Consider the following 19,553-nt stretch of genomic DNA (forward strand, 5'->3'; position numbering starts at 1 on the left):
TTCTAGAGCAGCAGGGCCTACTGATGAGAATGCAAACAATAGAGATGGATTATGGTAGAGAATTAGCAGAAATGTGGATATTGGATTGGTAAAATATAGAAAAATATTAATCTTGAAAAAATTGGTTTGTTCAATAATCACATCCCAATTCAAATAAGTACATATGGGCAGAGTGTTTAGACAGTAGATACGAAAAGAGCCAAATCTTTCTTTCCATTGTAATCAATGATTAACTGATAATAAAAAGAAGAGGTCCAGAAACAACAAGAATTTCCAGTTTGGAGATAATATCTCAAGAACCAAGCAAAAGAGCCAAAAAGGTTTGTCTTGTAGTAGTTGGGTTTGGGAAGCTGAGAACAAGGCACTGCTTTCTAGAATAAGGAATAAGGCGCCGTTTTAAAGAATTCCTAACAATGTGGGTTTCTGCAGTGTGCCTTATATGGGAGGTTAGGAAAAGACTAATCCGCCAAATGTACATCACTGTCATCGTTCATTCAACTCCTCGTGGTTGATGTACATTTCTGCATGCTCAAAGGAAAGAATTGTTTTTAAAATGTAAAGCTTAAAGAAGTCGTGAGTCATGCTCGTTGGGACCACCCAGCACCTTCCGCCCTTTCCTTAAACTGCCAGGCCCTCCTCAGTGCATTCTGTACACACTGGGGAATTTGAACAAGACGTTACCTCCTGGGACTAGCCCTCATTGGCTACAGCCACTCTCTATATTCTTGCCTAGACCCAGTGACTTGTTCAGAGAAAAAAAGAAAGAAAGAAAGAGAGAGAGAGAGAGAGAGAGAGAGAGAGAGAGAGAGAGAGAGAGAGAGAGAGAGAGAGAAAGAAAGAAAGAAAGAAAGAAAGAAAGAAAGAAAGAAATAAAGAAAGAAAGAAGAAAGAAAAAGACCCAAAGTGTGCTCACTCTAAAATGAGAAGATCCCACCGAATTTCAAGAAAAGAATGTCCGTTATTGTTTCCATGAAACTATTCAAATTGACGGCTCTGTTCTCTTGGGAGTTACAGTCCGTGGGCAAGGACTTGGGAGTACCATGGTACAAGTCAGTTGCCATGGAAGCAATCTGTCCTTGATTAGGTCACATGGAACTGAGCTCCGTTCTGAGCGCATTCTGTCGGCAGGATTTAAAGTGAAAACTGGGGCTGATGATTCAAGCATGGGATTCCCAGCTACTTAGAAGGCTGAAGCAGAGGAGTAGCAATTTCAAGCCCACCTGGGCTACATAGTGAGTTTAAGACACCAACTTGGGGGCTGAAGAGATGGCTCAGAGGTTAAGAGTACTGGCATCCAGATGTCCGGAGTTCAATTTCCAGAAACCACAAGGCGGCTCATAACCACCTAGAATGAGATCTGGTGCCCTCTACTGGCATGCAGGCAGAACACTATAAATGTAATAAATAAAATAAATCTTAAAAGGAAAAAAAAAAAAAGACACCACCTTGACCACCACTTTGACCTTATCTCAAATTTTCATAAAAGATAAAAACAAAACACTAGTTTCTTTAAGGAAGGATGCATAGAATTTCAGCTCAGTTACAGAGCTTTCTCAACACATACAAGGCCTAATAGTATTAACCTCCAGTTTGGCAAAACAGCAAAAGAAGTTCTGAAGCCATAGAGGGCCTTGTTTATGTGGTTTAGTAAGTGTCTGTTTCTAAAATGAAATCGATTTGAATTGGATATTTTCAAAATTATTTACATGAGGTTTAAGTTCTACTACTAGAAAAAATTTTCAAAATTAAGAATAAAGTTATAAATAAAGTTAGGAAAGTTGGAAAAGGTTTTTGTTAAAGTTGTTTGGTATCCTTTTTGTCTTGGTGGTAGTGGATCAAGAGTCGACATTAGTTTTTGCCAATATAGGTATTCTTTATTTGAATAGTTTCGCTGCCGTTTCTGCAGGGGGTTAGGTCCAGCTGCACCACTATGGATATACAAATCCCAGTTGTACTATTATTAAGTAGTGACAGTGAATAAAAAGACTACATTCCCAGTACATTTGCAATTTATGTTTCTGAATATTTACTGCATACAACTCGTTGCATCTGTAGATACACTCAGCTGTTGAAAGGCCACCTATATTTTAAGCACTGAAGAGATTTTAAAAGCAGTGTAGCCAGGATGCTAGCACACCTATTTGTTTGATTCTGGCCAAGGCCAGAAGATTGCAAGTTCAAGGAAATCCTTGGCTACAGACTGAGTACAACACCAGCCAAGGAATCACAGTGACAGCCCATGCCAAAATGAACGAATAAGAAGAGGGCTACAGATACAGCTTTGTCATGCAGTGCTAGCTCGACCCTGTGTTCAATCCTCAGTGCTGAGAAAATTATAAAAGTAGAACGGTAATGGGATAGAAAACACTTCTGACAGCCAAGCTGGTAGTTTGGAAGAGGATTCCTTTAGTATTCTCTCAGTTTTATGATGGATAGAACCAGTCAAAATGAACCCTGATACATTTGCTATTGGTATATGACCATTTTCTGTCAGCTTTTATGATCACCTTTTTATCTGTATTCCTAAGTTTACAATACTACAATTTTCCATTCTTTTTATGTCCTCCCATGGAAGAGAAACCAACACCTCAGACAGTTGCTTGGTAAGATCTGAGACACTGGACGGTGGGAATCGTGGGGTGATCTGCTGAGGGCAATGATGCCCTGGAAATCAAAAGCCTTATGTAGAGAAAGCAAGAGTATATAATATTAGGAACATAAAACATCAGAACAAAAACATGTCTCCTACCTGCTCGAGCTGCTGCCATTTTCTTGTTTCGCATTTTGTTTTCCAAAGCTTGCTACACAGTAAAAAGGAAAAAAGAGTACATTCAGATTTCTCCTACTTGACATCGGTAAACATGTTATAAAACACACACACAGAGACAGAAATTAGAAAGAGAGAAGATAGATAGATAGATAGATAGATAGATAGATAGATAGATACTTGAATCAGTTATACTGTACCAGTTTCATCTTCTTTTTCAGATCCAGATTAGCTGCTTTCTGGCCCTTGGCAGTAGCATTGAGGTAATAGATGGTCAAACTAAATTTAGAAATAAAATAAGATAAAATAAAATTTATGGCATCTCTCAGTCTCCCATGGTCCTCTCTAAGACTGTATTAACCAATGATAGCATGAAAATAGACCCAAGGTACTTTCTACTCAAAAGGTGATATTCTGCAGGTAAGAACTGAGGTCCAAAGAAGTAGAGGTGTGTACCTAGAACCCAGATCTGGGGATGCTCAGTTACTTAGGAGAGAGGCTGAGGCAGGAGTATTTCATGCTCAAAGACTAGGCTACGTTGCAAGTTCAAGGCTAAGTTGGGAAACCTAGTTACACCTTGCAGGTATAGTGAGAGGCCAGTTGTCTAACATGAATAAAGCCAGGCGTTCAATGCCCAACAGTGAAATAAAATGAAATAAAATGTAGTTAAAATTATGCAATGGCTAGGATGAAGCCAGAAAGGTGGTCCAAAGGTTTTTAACAATTCCCTAATACGACATCCACCATTACATAAGACCCATATTAGTGTTTTATGATCAGTTTAAATTCTGATTACAGCTACCTTCTGAACAATGGCAATGATGAAAAAGGCAGGTCTGCTAAAATTTAGGCAATGTGTTGAATGTTTATACCTTCTATTTTTTGGTTTGGCCTTTAGCCTCTGCAACTAAGAATACTATCCTCAAGGGCATAACTTCATCAACATGATTATTTTCCCCACAGAATTATTTTGCATTTTTCCCTCCCTCAGAAAGAAACAGTTTCACCAAGGAATAATTTTGGGATTTTAAATGCTATTTACATTTTCTAGAAAAAGCAAATTCCAGCCCAACAATTCTAACAAAATAAATAACCTCATCTTCTCGAAGGGAAAGATGATCCAAGAAAAGAACTGTAGTAAAAAGGAAAGATGGCTGATGCTGGCCTCACCGCAAATATCTGGAGATTGAGCACATTTTCTCTGCCCACCCACATGCCACACAATACCCTTTATGAGCCATCTGGTGCTAGCAGCGTAATTATTGACACGGTTTAGTTGGGTTTATTTCTTATGCGGTTAGCTAGAGTTTGCCTGAAATTACATACATGAAAACATCTGGGGCAGCAGCTGGCATGAGTGTGTGTGTGTGTGTGTGTGTGTGTGTCTGTGTGTGTGTGTGTAGATGATGAATTCTCTTGGAAATGTTTCTGGATATCGGTGAATGTAAATCTCCTCTTCACAGACCATTTTCCCTTCTGTGATTCCCTATGCATCTTAAATGAATGTGCCCCACATCCACTTCCTGGCCTTGCATAGACTGACAGCTCCTGCAGAAAACTAACCTAAATGCTATGTGAATGCTGAAAACCATCCAACCGGACTTAATATAATCTACTGGGAAATTCAAAATGCTTATAACATTGTCTAATTAATGGTAATAAAAATCCAATCCAATTGAAGGAGGCTCTGAAAGGAGAACACAAGACCATGGGGCATGGGGGGAAAATATCAGTAATAAAGTGCAATTTGGATTTTAAGTCAGCATCTTAAAGTGAAATTTAACCCCCTCAAGTACATCCCTTCTGTGCTGCTGCCTTCTCTCTGTTTTGAAGACTGTGAAACTACGGCTCACACACCAGATTCAGCACCCCAGACTGCTTTCTTTAGCTCTTGAACCAAGAATGATTTTCACATCTTTAGATGTTTAAATATATATCATAGCCAATTTTATCTCTTGGGCTATACTCTATACTTCCGGATCTTTACAAGTGTGCCCTGTGCCTGCCAGATATGCCAGTTTTGGGCCATTGGGATCTAAGTGTCCCAAGACAGCTAGGCGAGGCTCAACACCTGTCTAGCCCACAGTGTTGTGTTGCAGTATCAACAGTTTTTTTTTTTAACACCTTTGGACCATTCCTAACAAGTGACTTTCAGTCTTTCTCATAGGCACATTGATTCCAAACGTCATCGGTCTACATGAGCAGAAGGAAAAGGAGAAAGGGGGGAGGGGGAAGTGGAGTCCTTGTTCCACTGATCAATCACTTACTTAACTTGGAAGCAAATAATCTATATGCTAATAACAATATGACTAATACAGCTACTTCTTAAGTTTAGTGTGGTAAAAATTAGTGATTGTTGGGTGCCCAAAACAGCAGCATAAATTCCTGAGGTACAATGATGCATCTTTAGAGTAACATTCCAATAGTACTGCCCCTTTGTTTAAAAATAAGCCTCACAATTAATTACAAATAGAACAGCAAAAGCTGCCCTTTGTGGAGTGTCTGTCTATGTTAGATAAGATCGCATCTACACTACTAAAGAGAGCTGGGAGCCAAAGGCCACAGACAGGATCCTTATTAACATGCTCTCAGAAGCCACATTCTAAAGAAATTGCAGAAAAGAAAATCAATTTAGGGGCCACCTGGTGAATGATGCTTCTACCATATGTAATCCAGAGACCAAGTTTCAAATTCTTAATAAGGTTCTATGATATGCAACAGTAATCTTTGTTACTGTTTAAATAGTCCTGAGTTATTAAGTCTTCTATCTGGAAAGTGTGGGAGTGTAAAGGTGTGGACAATGGCCTCACTAAAAAGGGTCTGCCTATGTTCCACTTTGCCATGTTAGTATGCGTCTCCCTTAGGAATGAGCATTAGTCCTACAAGCCAGTTTGTTAATGTACAAAAATTAAGATGGGCCTTATTCTTACAATCTTGTGTGACCATGACCCTAACAGTGGCTATGAGGAATGGCCAGAATATTTGGGTTAGATTCCAGCTTATTTATTTCAAGCTCGTTGGAGCTTCAGCCCTAACTTTGGCTCCCTTCACCCTGAAGCAAGTCCAATCCTCCACATTAACATTGTGGCTACAGCTTCCCTGGAGGTGGCTTCATGCTTGTTGCCTTTGACCCAGAGCAGTGGTGGTTTCAGACTTTCTCCCTAGGAGAGGCTAGCAGGTGACATGGAGAATGTCTGTCTTGGTTTTTCCAGAGCAAGCATATTTGATACTGCTGAGGCACAAACTCCAAAGCCAGTGGAAGGAAAATAGGAACAAAATCCTTCATCTAAATTTTCTTTTTGTAAATCACTCCGATCTTGCAGGGATGGATAGGGGAACTGGGGGATTCTCTGCACTTCTGATTCTGTTCCTGTGAATGCACAGTTATTCGACGTCCTCTAAGGAAAAAAAAAAGGATGGGGCAATGTTTCTTAGACCCTTAGCCCTAAAATATAGCTTAGAGGGTCCCCAAGGGGAATATTACCACACAAGCTCATCATTTCTGTATTCACAGCCATCTACTTGATGGAACAAAGAGGTGGGGGCCATGCTGTAAGGGGAAGCTCAACATGCTGATTGGATTTAGCATTTATGTTTCCCTAGCTTTAGCTGTTTACTGATAATTATTTTGGTTACTTGGAAACAAATCTTATAATCCTAGGGAGGCAGAGACAGATGCAGATGGCTGTGAATTGCATCCAGCAGGAACAGAAGATGGCTTTTGGAGTTAGCGCCCACCCGCCATGTAGTCAGCAATGAATTTGGTTAGGTTTCAGCACAACACTTAGGGGAGGAAGAGGGACTTAAATGGAGGCCGAGAACAAACACATACGCCATCACCAGGACGACAGCAATGACAAGACCGGGGTTAGAAAGCTGCCTCAGGATCTTCGCCATCCAGCTCGGGAAATCGTGTTCCAGGGTCTCACCAATCACTTCAAACATCCTCTTTTTACCACTGGTGGTGGCAGCAGAGGTGGGGGGGTTGTGGTTGAATATAAAACAAAGGTAAAAATAAGGTTACCGTAAGATAACAGAATATTTCTCCAACCCTGCATAGCTTCTTTTTGTGTTAAGAATCTGATATTCAGCTGCCCACCTAATACTCCGAGCACGTCTTGTTAACAGAAAAGTGTGATATAAACAGTCTCATCCCGATGCACAGACAAAGCACTTAGGAAAATTACTCATAGCTTTGGAAGACATTTTTTTTTTTTTTTTTTTTTTTTAGTGTTGTACTTCTAAAGTTTGATTGAATGGTATTTGTATGTGTGGCAAATCAATCACTCCTGAGCCAGCTGCTCTGGGAGGAAGCTCCCTCTGAACTCAGTATGGAGTACACACAATTTTAATTGGCCCTGGAAATAATCACAAGAAAGAGACTGATGGAATAAAACCTACAAATAATCCACCATCTTATTCTACACCGTGGCTTCTTCTCCGAACTCCTTTACCATAACTCTAAAGAGGCAGCCATGCTCCTGATGGAGGGGCCTTTCCCGTGTAGGTCTCTGTGGCTGGACAGCTCCCAGGGTTTCGACTGTGGGAAAATCAGCTCCTATGAACTAGAAAACTGAGTGCAGAATATTTTGACTCACTATAGAGTGTCGAGAATTGATGAACTATTCATGTTGCCAAGTTACTCAAGTTACCTTGAATATGCATATTGACCCTACTGTAAAACATTGCAATTCACAGCAAAGAAGACATGGTTTCGCTTTAAAAAGTGGTGCATTATTTTATGTTTACTTTTGTTTTTTAAGCTTTTGATATTTAAACAAAATGGATAATGTCCCACAATTCCCAAATCACTTGGACTTTTTCTCTAGCTTCAAATTAGACAAATACTGCCTTTCAACAGACATAGTGTGACCCCCAAGTAATTATCAGACTACGGACTATAGTATCTTCCTTTACAAAGGACAGATGAGCGCCGACACACAAAGTCTAACTTTATGTGACTTATCGTGGCAGTCACTGTGCTCACTGTTAAAGCTACATGTAAGCTTGGATCTACTGTGTGACCTCATATTGATGACCTCTGCATGGAACCAAAAACATGAACAAATGCCAAAATGCTAGGTGTTACGCTTTTAGGTCCTTGGAAGTAGGAGCAGTATTTACTCATTAAATATTTTTAGAATTTTTATGATATATAGAATGCTTTAAAGTAAGAAAAATATGTAATGATATAAGAAGGTCAGAAAAAACAAGAGTTGTAACACAATTCAGATTATTCATGCAGATGTAAGGAGGATGGATATGAGAGTGGAGGAAACATGACTAAACAATTAGAAATATTTTCTTCATACTGTTATCAAAGAAATAATTTTTATATTACCCAGCAGAGTTAAAAGAAATCTGCTTAATAACTGTCTTAACAATGTTCTAGAAAACTTTTCAGAATGTGCTGGGAAAGCTCATTAAATTGCTTTGCTGTATAGGTGAGTGGGCTGTGCCCATCTTAGCTGAAAAATGCACCAGTAACTTGAGAGCAGCCAGACAGTACTAGTGTCCTCAAATTCAAATATGGAGATAAAATTCTAGTTTCACATTAAGCTCCTTCTAATTCTCTGTTGCTGGTTTCTGGCCCTGCCAGGAACCAGATGTGGTCTTGGAACCTTCCCTCAGAAGGAAGGCAACACCTCAGACCCCAGTTCCTAAGGGTGAGAAACCAGAGGAGCAGGAGCAGTGTTTTCTGGTCCCGTTCTAGCCTTTCTGACCCATGGAGAGAAAAACAAAAGTTAAGCATTGGTTTGTTCCAAAAGAAGATGTTGGAAGAAAAAAACAAAAAAAAACAAAACAAAAAAAAAAAAAAAAAAACATTGGAATCAACATTCCTCTTTCTGATGCTCTGCTACAAACATGCAGAACTCCCTGATCTCAAAAGAAGAGTACGCATACAGTCATTGTACCTTACTGTGCCAATCAAAAACTGATGGCAAAAGTCACACATTATGCCATTCTTGCAATCCTTGGGTGCACAGTAAAAAGCAGTGTAAGCTGATATTGCTGAAGAATCCAGGAACCCAGAGGGAATACAACTTAAGAAGCTAAAATTGTACAGTCATTGAATGCTTATTCTCTCTGTTAATTCAAGTCTGAATCCAGCTGAGTAACTGCCCAGCTTGGCATTTATGGTTTCCTCACTTTGCTGGAAGAGAACAAAGATTCTTTCCTGTGTTTTACTCTGGAGGAGGAAGTGCAACTTCGTGATAACAGGTAAAAGGCATCTTTGATGTGCATTTTAAATACAAAAACACAGGGCTAATTTTCAGTCGGTGGAAGACTTTCCAAGGGCTTGTTTTTTTAATTAAGCAGCTGCAAGACTGCAATTTCCTCTTTAGTCTCCAGGTGTCACTGTCTGCATTATTTATTTCAGCCTACTTGCCAACAGACATGTGAGCATATGTGTATCTGCACATGCACACGCAAATGTGCACGCAAACACACATAGAAAAAAAGAGGGAGATGAGCAAGGCTTATCGACACCAGCTTCCTGAGTCTGATAGACACCAGCTGGTTCTGAAATAGTCTCTGATTTAGCATCAATTCCTTTCTTTTCCAGTAAAACAATAACAAAGGCAAATATTGTTGTAAAACTGTGCCCCTTTTTATACTTAGCCTAGGGCAACAAACCTTCTGACTTTAGTTAAATCTCTGGAGTGTGACAGCACAAAGGGAAAATTTTATCTGACAAGAGCACAGGGTCTGACGTTCACCAGGCTTCCTGCCTTTACGTTCTCTTTCACATCAAATGCACGCTGGCCAGTAACAAGTGAAGACAACTGGGCAACTCATGTTAGGTTCCTGAGTAACTTTTAGGGAATTAAAACTTGCCCTCAAGATCCCAGAGACTCTGCTTTTCGACGTGTGTCATGGAGAACTATAGAGAATCAGGCTGTAACTTTAGTCAAAGTGCTTTCCTGAGTCATGATGACTGGCTTGAGTGACACGTGGGTGGAATACAGGTGTGGAACTAAGGATCATACTGATTTCCAATTGGTGGAGCCCTTTTGGTTCACAGTGTACACAGGTCTCTTTCAACATGCATCGTTATTTAATAATGATCCCACCTCTAATTTAGTGGGTGGGAAATCTACTTTGTCAAGGTGCACATGAAATCTAAGAACAGCTAACTGATGTGTGGCTGCGAAGATGTTCTGCTATCAGGAAGACACTCGTGTCTAGACTAATATAATTGAGCTTTGTTCTTGGCTATCGCCAATGTGGGAACAGCTAGGCTCAGCAGCTGTATTTTATTCTTACAGAGTCCAGAGCATCATAAGTATTATCTGATTATGATTCTCAACTGAGACAATAGATGGAAGCTGTCTGAGATGCTCCATGTCACATGATGACATGACTACCAAAGACTGTCTACCAGTGACAAATGTCATCCTTAAAAAGCCTATAGAGTAAGTGACCATTCCCATTTCAGCCCCTAAATGAAGACTGTGCCCAAGTCAAATTTGAAATACAAGAGACCTGAAGGGTCCACAGTCAAAAGATGGTGGGAGGGAGACAATCATGTACAGGACGGGCATGGTGGACAGGAAGAGGATGAGCAGCAGCATGCCGAGGTAGAAGTTGTTGGATCTGGAAGCTTTGAAGACTCTGGCCTCGGGAACATTGCAGCACATCACAGCCCAGCACTGGAAATACATGGATGTATGGAGTCGGAGAATGTTGATGCCTGGGAGGCTAGGAGCAAAGAAGGAGCCCATCCTAAGGAAGAAATGAGAACACTGCTCAGTTCCTCAGCTTTACTCCATAGCCAAGCTGCACACCACCCGTTTATTTCATGTTGATCTTCCCAAAGTCAAGAAACCATGTTGCCAAATACAGCCATAAGACTGTGTCTACAAATAGTCCTGATGAGGCTACTCCCGTCTTCTAAGCATGTTTTGCTATTTCCCCTATTTGCATAGGTATTTATGTAATTATTTCACATAAATTGTCATAAACTAAATCTGTTTCATTAGTAAATGCAAACACCAAGAATAAACAAATGTTACAATTCTCTTGCTTCCTTTTCTGCTCTTAAACTCAATTTCTTCCAATACTCCTGTCACTGACTAACATATTTCAAAATAGAGGTTTTCAATAGTCCTTTAAAAGCTCTTGTTCTGTTCAATAAACTGTGTATTTGAGTTAGACACTTTTCCATAGATAAGTTTTGCTTAGGAACAGAGAAAAAAAAGCAATGTATTCTAAAGATATTTCATCTTTGTAGTAAGTATGATGTTTTAGAGCTGATGAAAAAGCTATTAATATCTAACATCATACTGTAGTCATTGATAGCCAGTTAAATTTAGTTCTCATTAATCTAGAAAACAGCGTTTCATACATCTGAATTTTAAAAAATACTGTAAAGAGCTATTTTGAACTGAAATGTGTTAAATTATATCATTTTTTTCTTTATGTCTTAGATGGTCATTTAGAAAAAAATAATTTCAGTTTTGTTTAATAGGAAATTTGATTTGTTCAGTAATCTGAGTTTCAATCTATCAGTTAAAAAAGAAAAAGAATTTTGTGCTTATTTATTAAATAAAGCTGAACCCTATTTTTTTTAAAACTGTCCCAACTATAATAAAGCCTTCAGCATTTTAGTTTTAATAGCTTGTACTTCCTGAATGAACATAGTAGCTGTTTTAACTAAATATGGTTAGTTTTAACTGTCAACTTGACAATTATCTAGTGTCATCTAGAAAGAGAGTCTCGATGAAGGATTGTTTAGATCAGGATGACCTGAACATGTCTGTGGGTAATTCTCTTGATTACATAAACTAAGCTTGAAAAGACCTGCCCACTGTGGGTGGTGCCATTCCATCATCAAGAGATCTTGAACTATATGTGTGAAGAAAGTAAGCTGAGGACATGTGCTCACGTATGCATCCGTTGCTCTCTGCTTTGAGTTACAGATGGAACATAACTGGCTTTTTCAAGTTTCTTCTACCTTGGCGTCCCTGATGTGATGGGCTGTCACCTGGAATTGTAGCCTATCATAAGTTGTTGGTCCTGTACATTCTTTTAATGAGGGTATTTTAATCACAATAGAAAAACAAAGCTAAAGAACTAAGTCAATGAGAACTAAGGATACTAAAGAGTCATCTTTAAGATTGGAAACAGAAATTGTCTTCTGCTTTAATTGCACTTAAGACATCCTAAGGTTAATCCTTTCCTTTGAAAAGTGAAATCTTGCCACAGTTTCAATTATCTTGTTTGTAGGATGCCAGGCAACAAATCTGAATGAGCTCATACTGAACTGACTTCAAACTTTGTAAGAAGTTATATTTTAATGGGAAGATATATTTTTGAAACATCACTGTGTACCTTTGCTAGAAACTAGCATGAGGAAAGTTAGAGCTCAAAAAAAAAAAAGTTACAAAGTGTACCAGTTAATTAGGATTACAAAACCTGGCAAGTGGTGCTGATCAGGTCTAAAATTCTGGGTTCTATATGTGACTTGTCTGGACCAATAAAATATTATTGCATATAAGATACCGCAGTGCCAGGTGACTTTACTCGTCCTAAGTGATTTTGTGTTCTCTTCCAGCTGCCCTGAGAACAGTGTTCCAGGTAGAGTCTATTTCATCAGTAAACATTTCTATAGTAAAATGTTTATGGCCTGTGATCAGAGCTCTTCCCTCAGTGTACACCAGTTATTTTCTTTAAGTTTTGAAGATATGAGGACTTCTGTTTCATTTATGCACAACCTAATTGAGTCCAACACAAAATTTTGCATACAATTCAAAACCTAGCTTTTCCAAAAACTACATAACTACATTCCTGTGTGTGTGTGGGTGTGTATGTGTGTGTGTGTGTGTGTGTGTGCATACATGTACACACAGGCCATATGAAGTAATCTATAGCACTAAAAGAATGTCCCTCAAGGGATATTACCATTTACTCTATGTGGGATAGTTATTTTAGGCATAATATGACTTGATTTATAATCTTCAGTGACGCAAAACAATAATTGAATGTCTCTAGTCACAAACCGATTGGTTTGTTGATATTGTTTTTATTTGGAAGTTAAACATGACATAAGGAGATAGGATTGCGTGTCAAGTTGAACAGAGGTGGACTTGTGATGACTAATCTTGGTTGTCCACTTTTCTACACTCAGAAGTAGTCCAAGCAATTTGGCATACCTGTCAAAGCTTTTCCTTGGTTTGATTATCGGAGGTAAGCGAAACGGCCTGAATCTGTATCATGTGAGATCAGAAGATCCAGCTTAAATCTGAGCCACACCCCCTGGTGTCAGCCCACATAAAAGGACAGGGAAGCTTGCACTTTCTGTCCACTTGCCTTCAACCTCACCAGCAAGCTCGTCTACCCAGAGCCATCCCTTCACTGGTATTAGAATCTACTTCTTTGGAATTCCAACACTAACTGAGAATACATACCTGTACAGAACCTCCCCAAGACTCCAGCACCAGATTGGGACTGCTGAAACATCCAGTCTCATAGACTGAACTATCACCAGATTTGGCCTTTCTATCCAGAGACCAACCACAGCCTGTAAGCCACTCTAAACAGATTCATGTGTATTTGATTCTATTAGCTCTGTTCTGTAGATACCCCCAACTAATACAACAGGTATACAATAATTTGAAAATAAATATAGATATGATGAACACATGACCTGAGAGTCATAACCTAGAAGAGACGAGTCCTGGCACAATAACGCCTCAATCTTAATGCTCATCCAATCATGGTTTGTAACTTATAAGCAGTTAATCCCACTCTGTCTCTTACCCAGACTTAATGGAATCATCTGTCACTTAAAAAAATTATTATACTATCTTAGCTTAATAAAACGGAATTCTTCTAAGATGGTAAAAAGCAAAGGGATGGTTTTTTTTTTTTATTTGACTCTTTTTATTGCTCCAGGCCATGCATGTAAGTTATTCAAACCTGAACTGAGAAAATGAGAGAAGAAAAGTGACAAGACTGGATGTTGGGTACCCAATGGACATAAAACCCTTCTCTCTTGTATTGCCATTTAATGTGTACTGCCCCGTCAGCTGCCTGGTATTGTAAAAATATTATGTGATTTTCTCATTTCAGCATAATAACACAGAAATGTATGATATTTAGTTCTAAGCAAATGAAGGTTTATTGATCATTAAGTTAAATCAACAAATGTTTTCACTTTATCGACATCTGCATAAGTCACATATAATCTTCAGTGACTCAAAGCAATAATTGAGTGCCTCTAGTCTCAAACCAATGAAGCAGAACATAAAAATCCCCATCATGTTTTTGATTATTTTGATAGAAAATGGCTAACTTGGGCACTAGTTGCTCCTCTTAATAAACTAACAGAATCACTGTGTGTGGACACTGTGAAAAAAGGATTTACTATTCTTACATGTTCCCCACAGAGGGAACACCTTCCTACCATACCACACCCCCACTCCCGCTGCCCCAACCTACTGGAAGTCAGGCAAAGGATACCTATGCAAAGTACTGACCTGATAGTAAATAGTAGAATACTAGTTAGTTTGCCCCTGGGACCCTGGAGTGTGTTTTTCTAGGGTATATTTACATAACGTAAGTCACTTCCTGGGTTGTGAGGATCTGGATGGTTCTGTTTCATTTCTACACAGCCCAATTGACTCTCAGACAAAATACTGTATATAATTTAAAGCCTAGAATTTCCTGAAATGAAATGCCCTTGTGCCTACAGTCCTAATCAAATTCACCAGAAGCGAGCCTGACCAGTGTAGAAGAATGAGCACAAAGTGACAAGGTAGAGGTTTCAAGCATGCAGTCCCCTGCCCATTCACAAACTATAATAAAAAATATTTTTTCTCAGTATTGTAACATGAACAGTAGCAGACTAGTCACAAAATTACAAGCAAAATCTATCAGGATAGCAATTACAATGGCTTTCTGACAATAAAAGTGATTTCTAGGCCCATCTGTTGGTTAGCTCTGAAAGAACACAATTGATATTTAGCATAAGCCTGTACCATGGTATATCCAGTCCAGAGGCAATGATGCTATTGTATGGAGACTGCAGGTAGGAGGAACAGTTTTTGTATCACTCTAGTAGCTGGACTGCCCACTTTCTGCCACTTTTTACCCCTGGAGGTAAAAGGTCCTATGGGAACCCGTAGGAGCTGCTTCCTCCCTCATGTGGGCCTGTGAGCAGTCACTGGTAGACCCCTTTGCCATCCTCCGATCATGAATAATAAAGGGTGTGTTCCACGTCTGAGGAACTAAGGGAGGGGGCAAGAATTACATTCTTAACGATGCCTGGCCTGACTACCAAGAAAATGAGCCTTCTGTATTATTTGTACTGGTTCATCTAGGGAGGCAGAAATTTGGCAGGCTCCATTGGCAGAATGACGGAGGCGTGGAAGTGACCCTTACATTACTAAAGTAAAAGTGGTTTTTGTATTTTCAGAGGGCTCAGGGCTCTGTCAGCATTCACTAAGTCTAACAATGTGATTCGAGCATTTGAATGATATATGATGTTTATTTTTGGAGAAAGAAGAAAATAAGTACTAACTAAAAGTGTACTGGCACCTGTGGTCATGCAGTATTGTAGCTGGTCCCACAAAATACTACCTTCAGCGCATGTACCTAGGAAGAAAATACAGCTTTACTCCAACTGCCTATGAGCTGGGGTGCTCATCAGAGAGTGACAGATCCTAACACATCACCCCCAGATGAATTGCATGCTGTGATTCCATTTTTAAAAAACTCAAAACTGGTTCTCACTCTATCAACTTATTATAACCTGTCAGAATTTATAGTGAAAATATCTCCACTTAATAAAAGAAATGACAATCTTTTCATATCAAAATAAAAATTCCCTTGAGCACACAGCCCTCTTCAACACATTACAAAATGAAGATCTTATTTTTAACTTGAACTTCCTAAAATATGTGTTGTAACTATAAGCTGTTGGGTTTGGTAAGTTTATTTTTTAAGTTATCAAATATGCTTTTAGTGTGTTTAGTAGAAAATGCTATCAGTTTTTCCAAAAGCCATATACAACAACATGGCTTATTCCTTATAGAAAGTGATGCAATGGGCTGCTGATGAGTGATGCTTTCCTGTTACATCCTGGTGTGACAGGATGTAAAAAGAGAATCTTCAAATCAGTCCAGCAGAAAGAACATAAACTCCCAACTTTTACTGAAGGAGAGCTCTGCCGAACAGGCTGAAGATTTAAAATATGGGAAAAAAAAATTAAGCTATCCACACCACCTATCTGAACATAGGGGAAAATCCACAGAATGGGATATTTTACAATAATGACCTTGGAGACTTTTTCATATGCGTTTAAACATCCAGCAGCTGACATACCAGATCATGCCTTGGTTGAAGATCAGAGCCAGGACGTTGCCGCTGATGTCAAATTCTGTGTATGAAGGCTAGAGAAAACACACACACCATGTTAGCATCTCAAACTGAAAACTCAGCAAGAAACCCCACATCAGCATGCCAAGGCCCGCTTCCCTTCAGCAACAGTAGCAGAATAATGGATAGAATACATAAAGAAAAAAGAATGTAACCCTTCTCAACATACAAAGACTCATTTTAAAAGCCAGTCATAGGGCTGGCAAAATGGCTTAATGGCTAAAGGTGCTTGCTACCAAGCAACTTGCATTCGATTCCATGCTTTCTTTATCCTGGTAAGTCTGCTTGTAGGAATTTGTCTCAATGATGTTATCTGAAAAGCTGCTAAGTTTTAATGAGAAAATCATTTAAGTTGCCAATATTAGGTACATACAATATACTTGTACCATGATATATGTTGCCGATAACTTTGACCAACATCAGTGAAAAAAAATGTACTTTAATGTTAAACAAACCCTATATGGAACTATATATACACTGAATAAAAGGCCACTTAAGTCATCAGCAAATGGGAGTGACACAGAATTGTATATATTTAAGTCACTTTACAATAAAGCAAATATAGAAGGAGAAATATAACAAAATGTAGGAAATACCAAACTGAATGTACAGTAAATATGTCATAAATAATCCTGTCCAGCTCAGAGCAGCTGCTCCAAGCTGCTCCTGATAGAGGGCCCACCAACAGTATTTCAGTAGGCACTGTCCCAGAGCAACCCATCCAAAAGCTTCCTGGTAACATTAGCCTTCCTAGTAGGAAAGCTTTTAAAGTGATGGACTTCCTGCTAGCTAGCATGGTCAATAAAATTGGTCCCTACTTTATGTGAGTGAGAGAGGTCAGAATAAACTGACAAACTGAGCATAGGAATTGAGAGCGCCAAGAAGACTATTCAAGAGAGAAATGGACAGTGGCAGGTTCCTAGCAGCACTCTAGACCCTACTCTCTTCAGCTCTGATAATAACTGCATCCTCAACATACACATACATATACACTATCCATATGTCCACATACATATACACATATTAGCACACACACATACATACACATATAACATGCATACACATATGCATATAAACATACAGTCAAACATATGAACACGTACATAAACATACCACATTGAACCAAGAGTATCTCTTTATGTGTATATAAAGAGATATATAGATGAATATTATATATATATATATATATATATATATATACACACACACACACACACACATTACACATATATACCTAAACACTTAAGGGGCAAGATGGAAATGAAAGGGAGGAAGAAGAGAATAACCAAAATGTATTGTATACACAATGCAGTACATTACAATACCATATACATTACAATACCAAATGTATTGTATACACATCTGAAGTCTTCAAAGAACTAACTTAATGTGGGGGAGGTACATGTAAGAAGATAGACTAGCTCTCTGATTTGAATGCCCAACAAGGCTATCTTTTGGGGGGCCTCTTCTCAAAAGTCTAATGAATTCAAACCTCATATCACCTTTCCCCTAAAACACTATTTTTCCTTCACAACTTAAACACATAGACAATCTACCTTGATATAGATCCAGGACATACACAGACAACATGATAAAATATGAATGATAAACTTCAAGATATAATGATAATCTGAGACATAATGAAGAATAGCCCCATGTGTTCAATAAGGAAAAAGTTGTTTGTTTTTTCACAAAACAACCAAATTTTATTTAGCCTAACAGTTTCTACAAAGCAAAATACCAAATTAAAACCTAGGACATGTACACATGTACCCCTCCCCCCCCAAAAAAAAAACCCTCCTACAACCTATGAGAGAAAAGGACAAAGTTCCCTTCAACAGAGAAAAGTATGTCTGCTTCTGGAAGATGGTTTCACACCCCACTCTACATCTTCTTCCTCTTGTAACCACCTGGCCCTTCGAGATAGCACCTTTTCCTCAGCTGGCCCCTGAGCCTTGGTTTTCATTTTTCATGCTCTTTAACATGGGTGCCTTTTTCAACATGTCAGGCAAAATCAGAAATTGAATCTTGCTGCCGCGTGTGTACAACTGTTCCAGCTGTGCCGCTTGGCCATCTCTGTATGTGACTGTGATGTTGGACATCACTAACTGCAGGCTCCTCTTCTAACATTAAATGTTAGAAGGAGAAGGCAAGAAGCAAGGGAATGGCAGGCCAACCTTGATAATTTCAATATAAACTCATTCAAGACGGTAAACTATAGGATACATGTAAAGTATTTAGCCTGTATATATATATATATATATATATATATATACATATATATATATATATACATATATATTTAGGAAGCATAATGTCCACAAGATACAAAAGGGTTAGCCTGAAGCTTATTCTCTAAAATCAACAACAAAAGGTATTCACCTCAAAAGCTGGTGCGACCAGAAATCTAACTTACCAGATACACACAAAATCCTAGCTTTATACCTTTGTCCCAGCATAAAATGGATATGGTGGTGCATGCCAATAGGCTGAGTATTTGGGAGGTGGAGGCAGGAAGATCAGAATATTCAATATCATCCTCAGCAAGTCAGACACTGGCTTTGGATACATAAGATCCTGTAAAGATAAATGAAAATGAAAAGGAAGGAAGAAAGGAGGGAGGGAGGGAAGGAAGGAAGGAGAGAGGGGGAGAGATAGAAAGAAAAAGGGAGGGAAGGAAAGAAGAAAGGAGGAAAAGAAGAACAGAGGAAGGAAGAGAGGGAGAGAGAGGAAAAGAGGAAGTACAGAGCAAGAGACAAGAGAGAGGGAGGGAGGAGGAAAGCAAAAATTGCCACCGGTTGGACAATATGAGCTCCAGACCTCTCCATGGGGCTTTGTCCTACACTATTTCTGATCTTTGCTCACTTTTTGCCGAGAGCCTGTGTGATCCCAGAACACACCTGAAAAATTCTCAGTTGGGTGGTCTGTGCCATCCGTGGCTTGGAACAGCTTCTCACTGTCATTTCAAGAACTGACCCTACAACAGTGGTCTTGTTTGGTATCGGGATTCAGCCCAGTATAGGACAGGTAACAAATTCAAGCCTTTGGGTTCTTATTCTTTTCTTCTCCACAAAGTCATTTTGAATGAGATGTTTCACACCTTACTAGTTGACTAGAAAAGCACAGAGAAGGAGTTGGAGCAATGGCTCAGTGATCAAGAGCACTTGCTGCAAAGGACCTCAGTTCAGTTCCCAGCACCTGCATGGGAAGGCTCATGAGTACCTGTAACTGTGGTTCACAGAGACACAGCACCTTCTTCTGGCTTCTGCTGGTACTGCTCACATGTGGTATATGTATGTATGTATGTATGCATGTATGTATGTATATATGTATATGTGTATATATACATGTGTATATAAATATACATATACTCACATGTACACATTAAATAAAAATAAATACA

The 19,553-nt window shown here is 39.0% G+C and overlaps 1 protein-coding gene across 1 annotated transcript in view; it reads right to left on the bottom strand.

The window, feature by feature from the left end:
• Positions 1 to 19,553, bottom strand: part of Tmc1 (transmembrane channel like 1) — a 118,804-nt gene that overhangs the window by 3,573 nt on the left and 95,678 nt on the right. The window contains exons 15-19 of the mRNA XM_060391752.1: positions 16,097 to 16,164; positions 10,256 to 10,495; positions 6,600 to 6,725; positions 2,968 to 3,046; positions 2,750 to 2,801 (exon numbers count right to left, since the gene is read on the bottom strand). Of these exons, the coding sequence (XP_060247735.1) occupies positions 2,750 to 2,801; positions 2,968 to 3,046; positions 6,600 to 6,725; positions 10,256 to 10,495; positions 16,097 to 16,164 (565 nt within the window). The remainder of the gene's footprint in view (positions 1 to 2,749; positions 2,802 to 2,967; positions 3,047 to 6,599; positions 6,726 to 10,255; positions 10,496 to 16,096; positions 16,165 to 19,553) is intronic.

The sequence above is a fragment of the Meriones unguiculatus genome, chromosome 1, assembly GCF_030254825.1.
Source record: "Meriones unguiculatus strain TT.TT164.6M chromosome 1, Bangor_MerUng_6.1, whole genome shotgun sequence".
In the NCBI taxonomy this organism is placed as follows: domain Eukaryota; kingdom Metazoa; phylum Chordata; class Mammalia; order Rodentia; family Muridae; genus Meriones; species Meriones unguiculatus.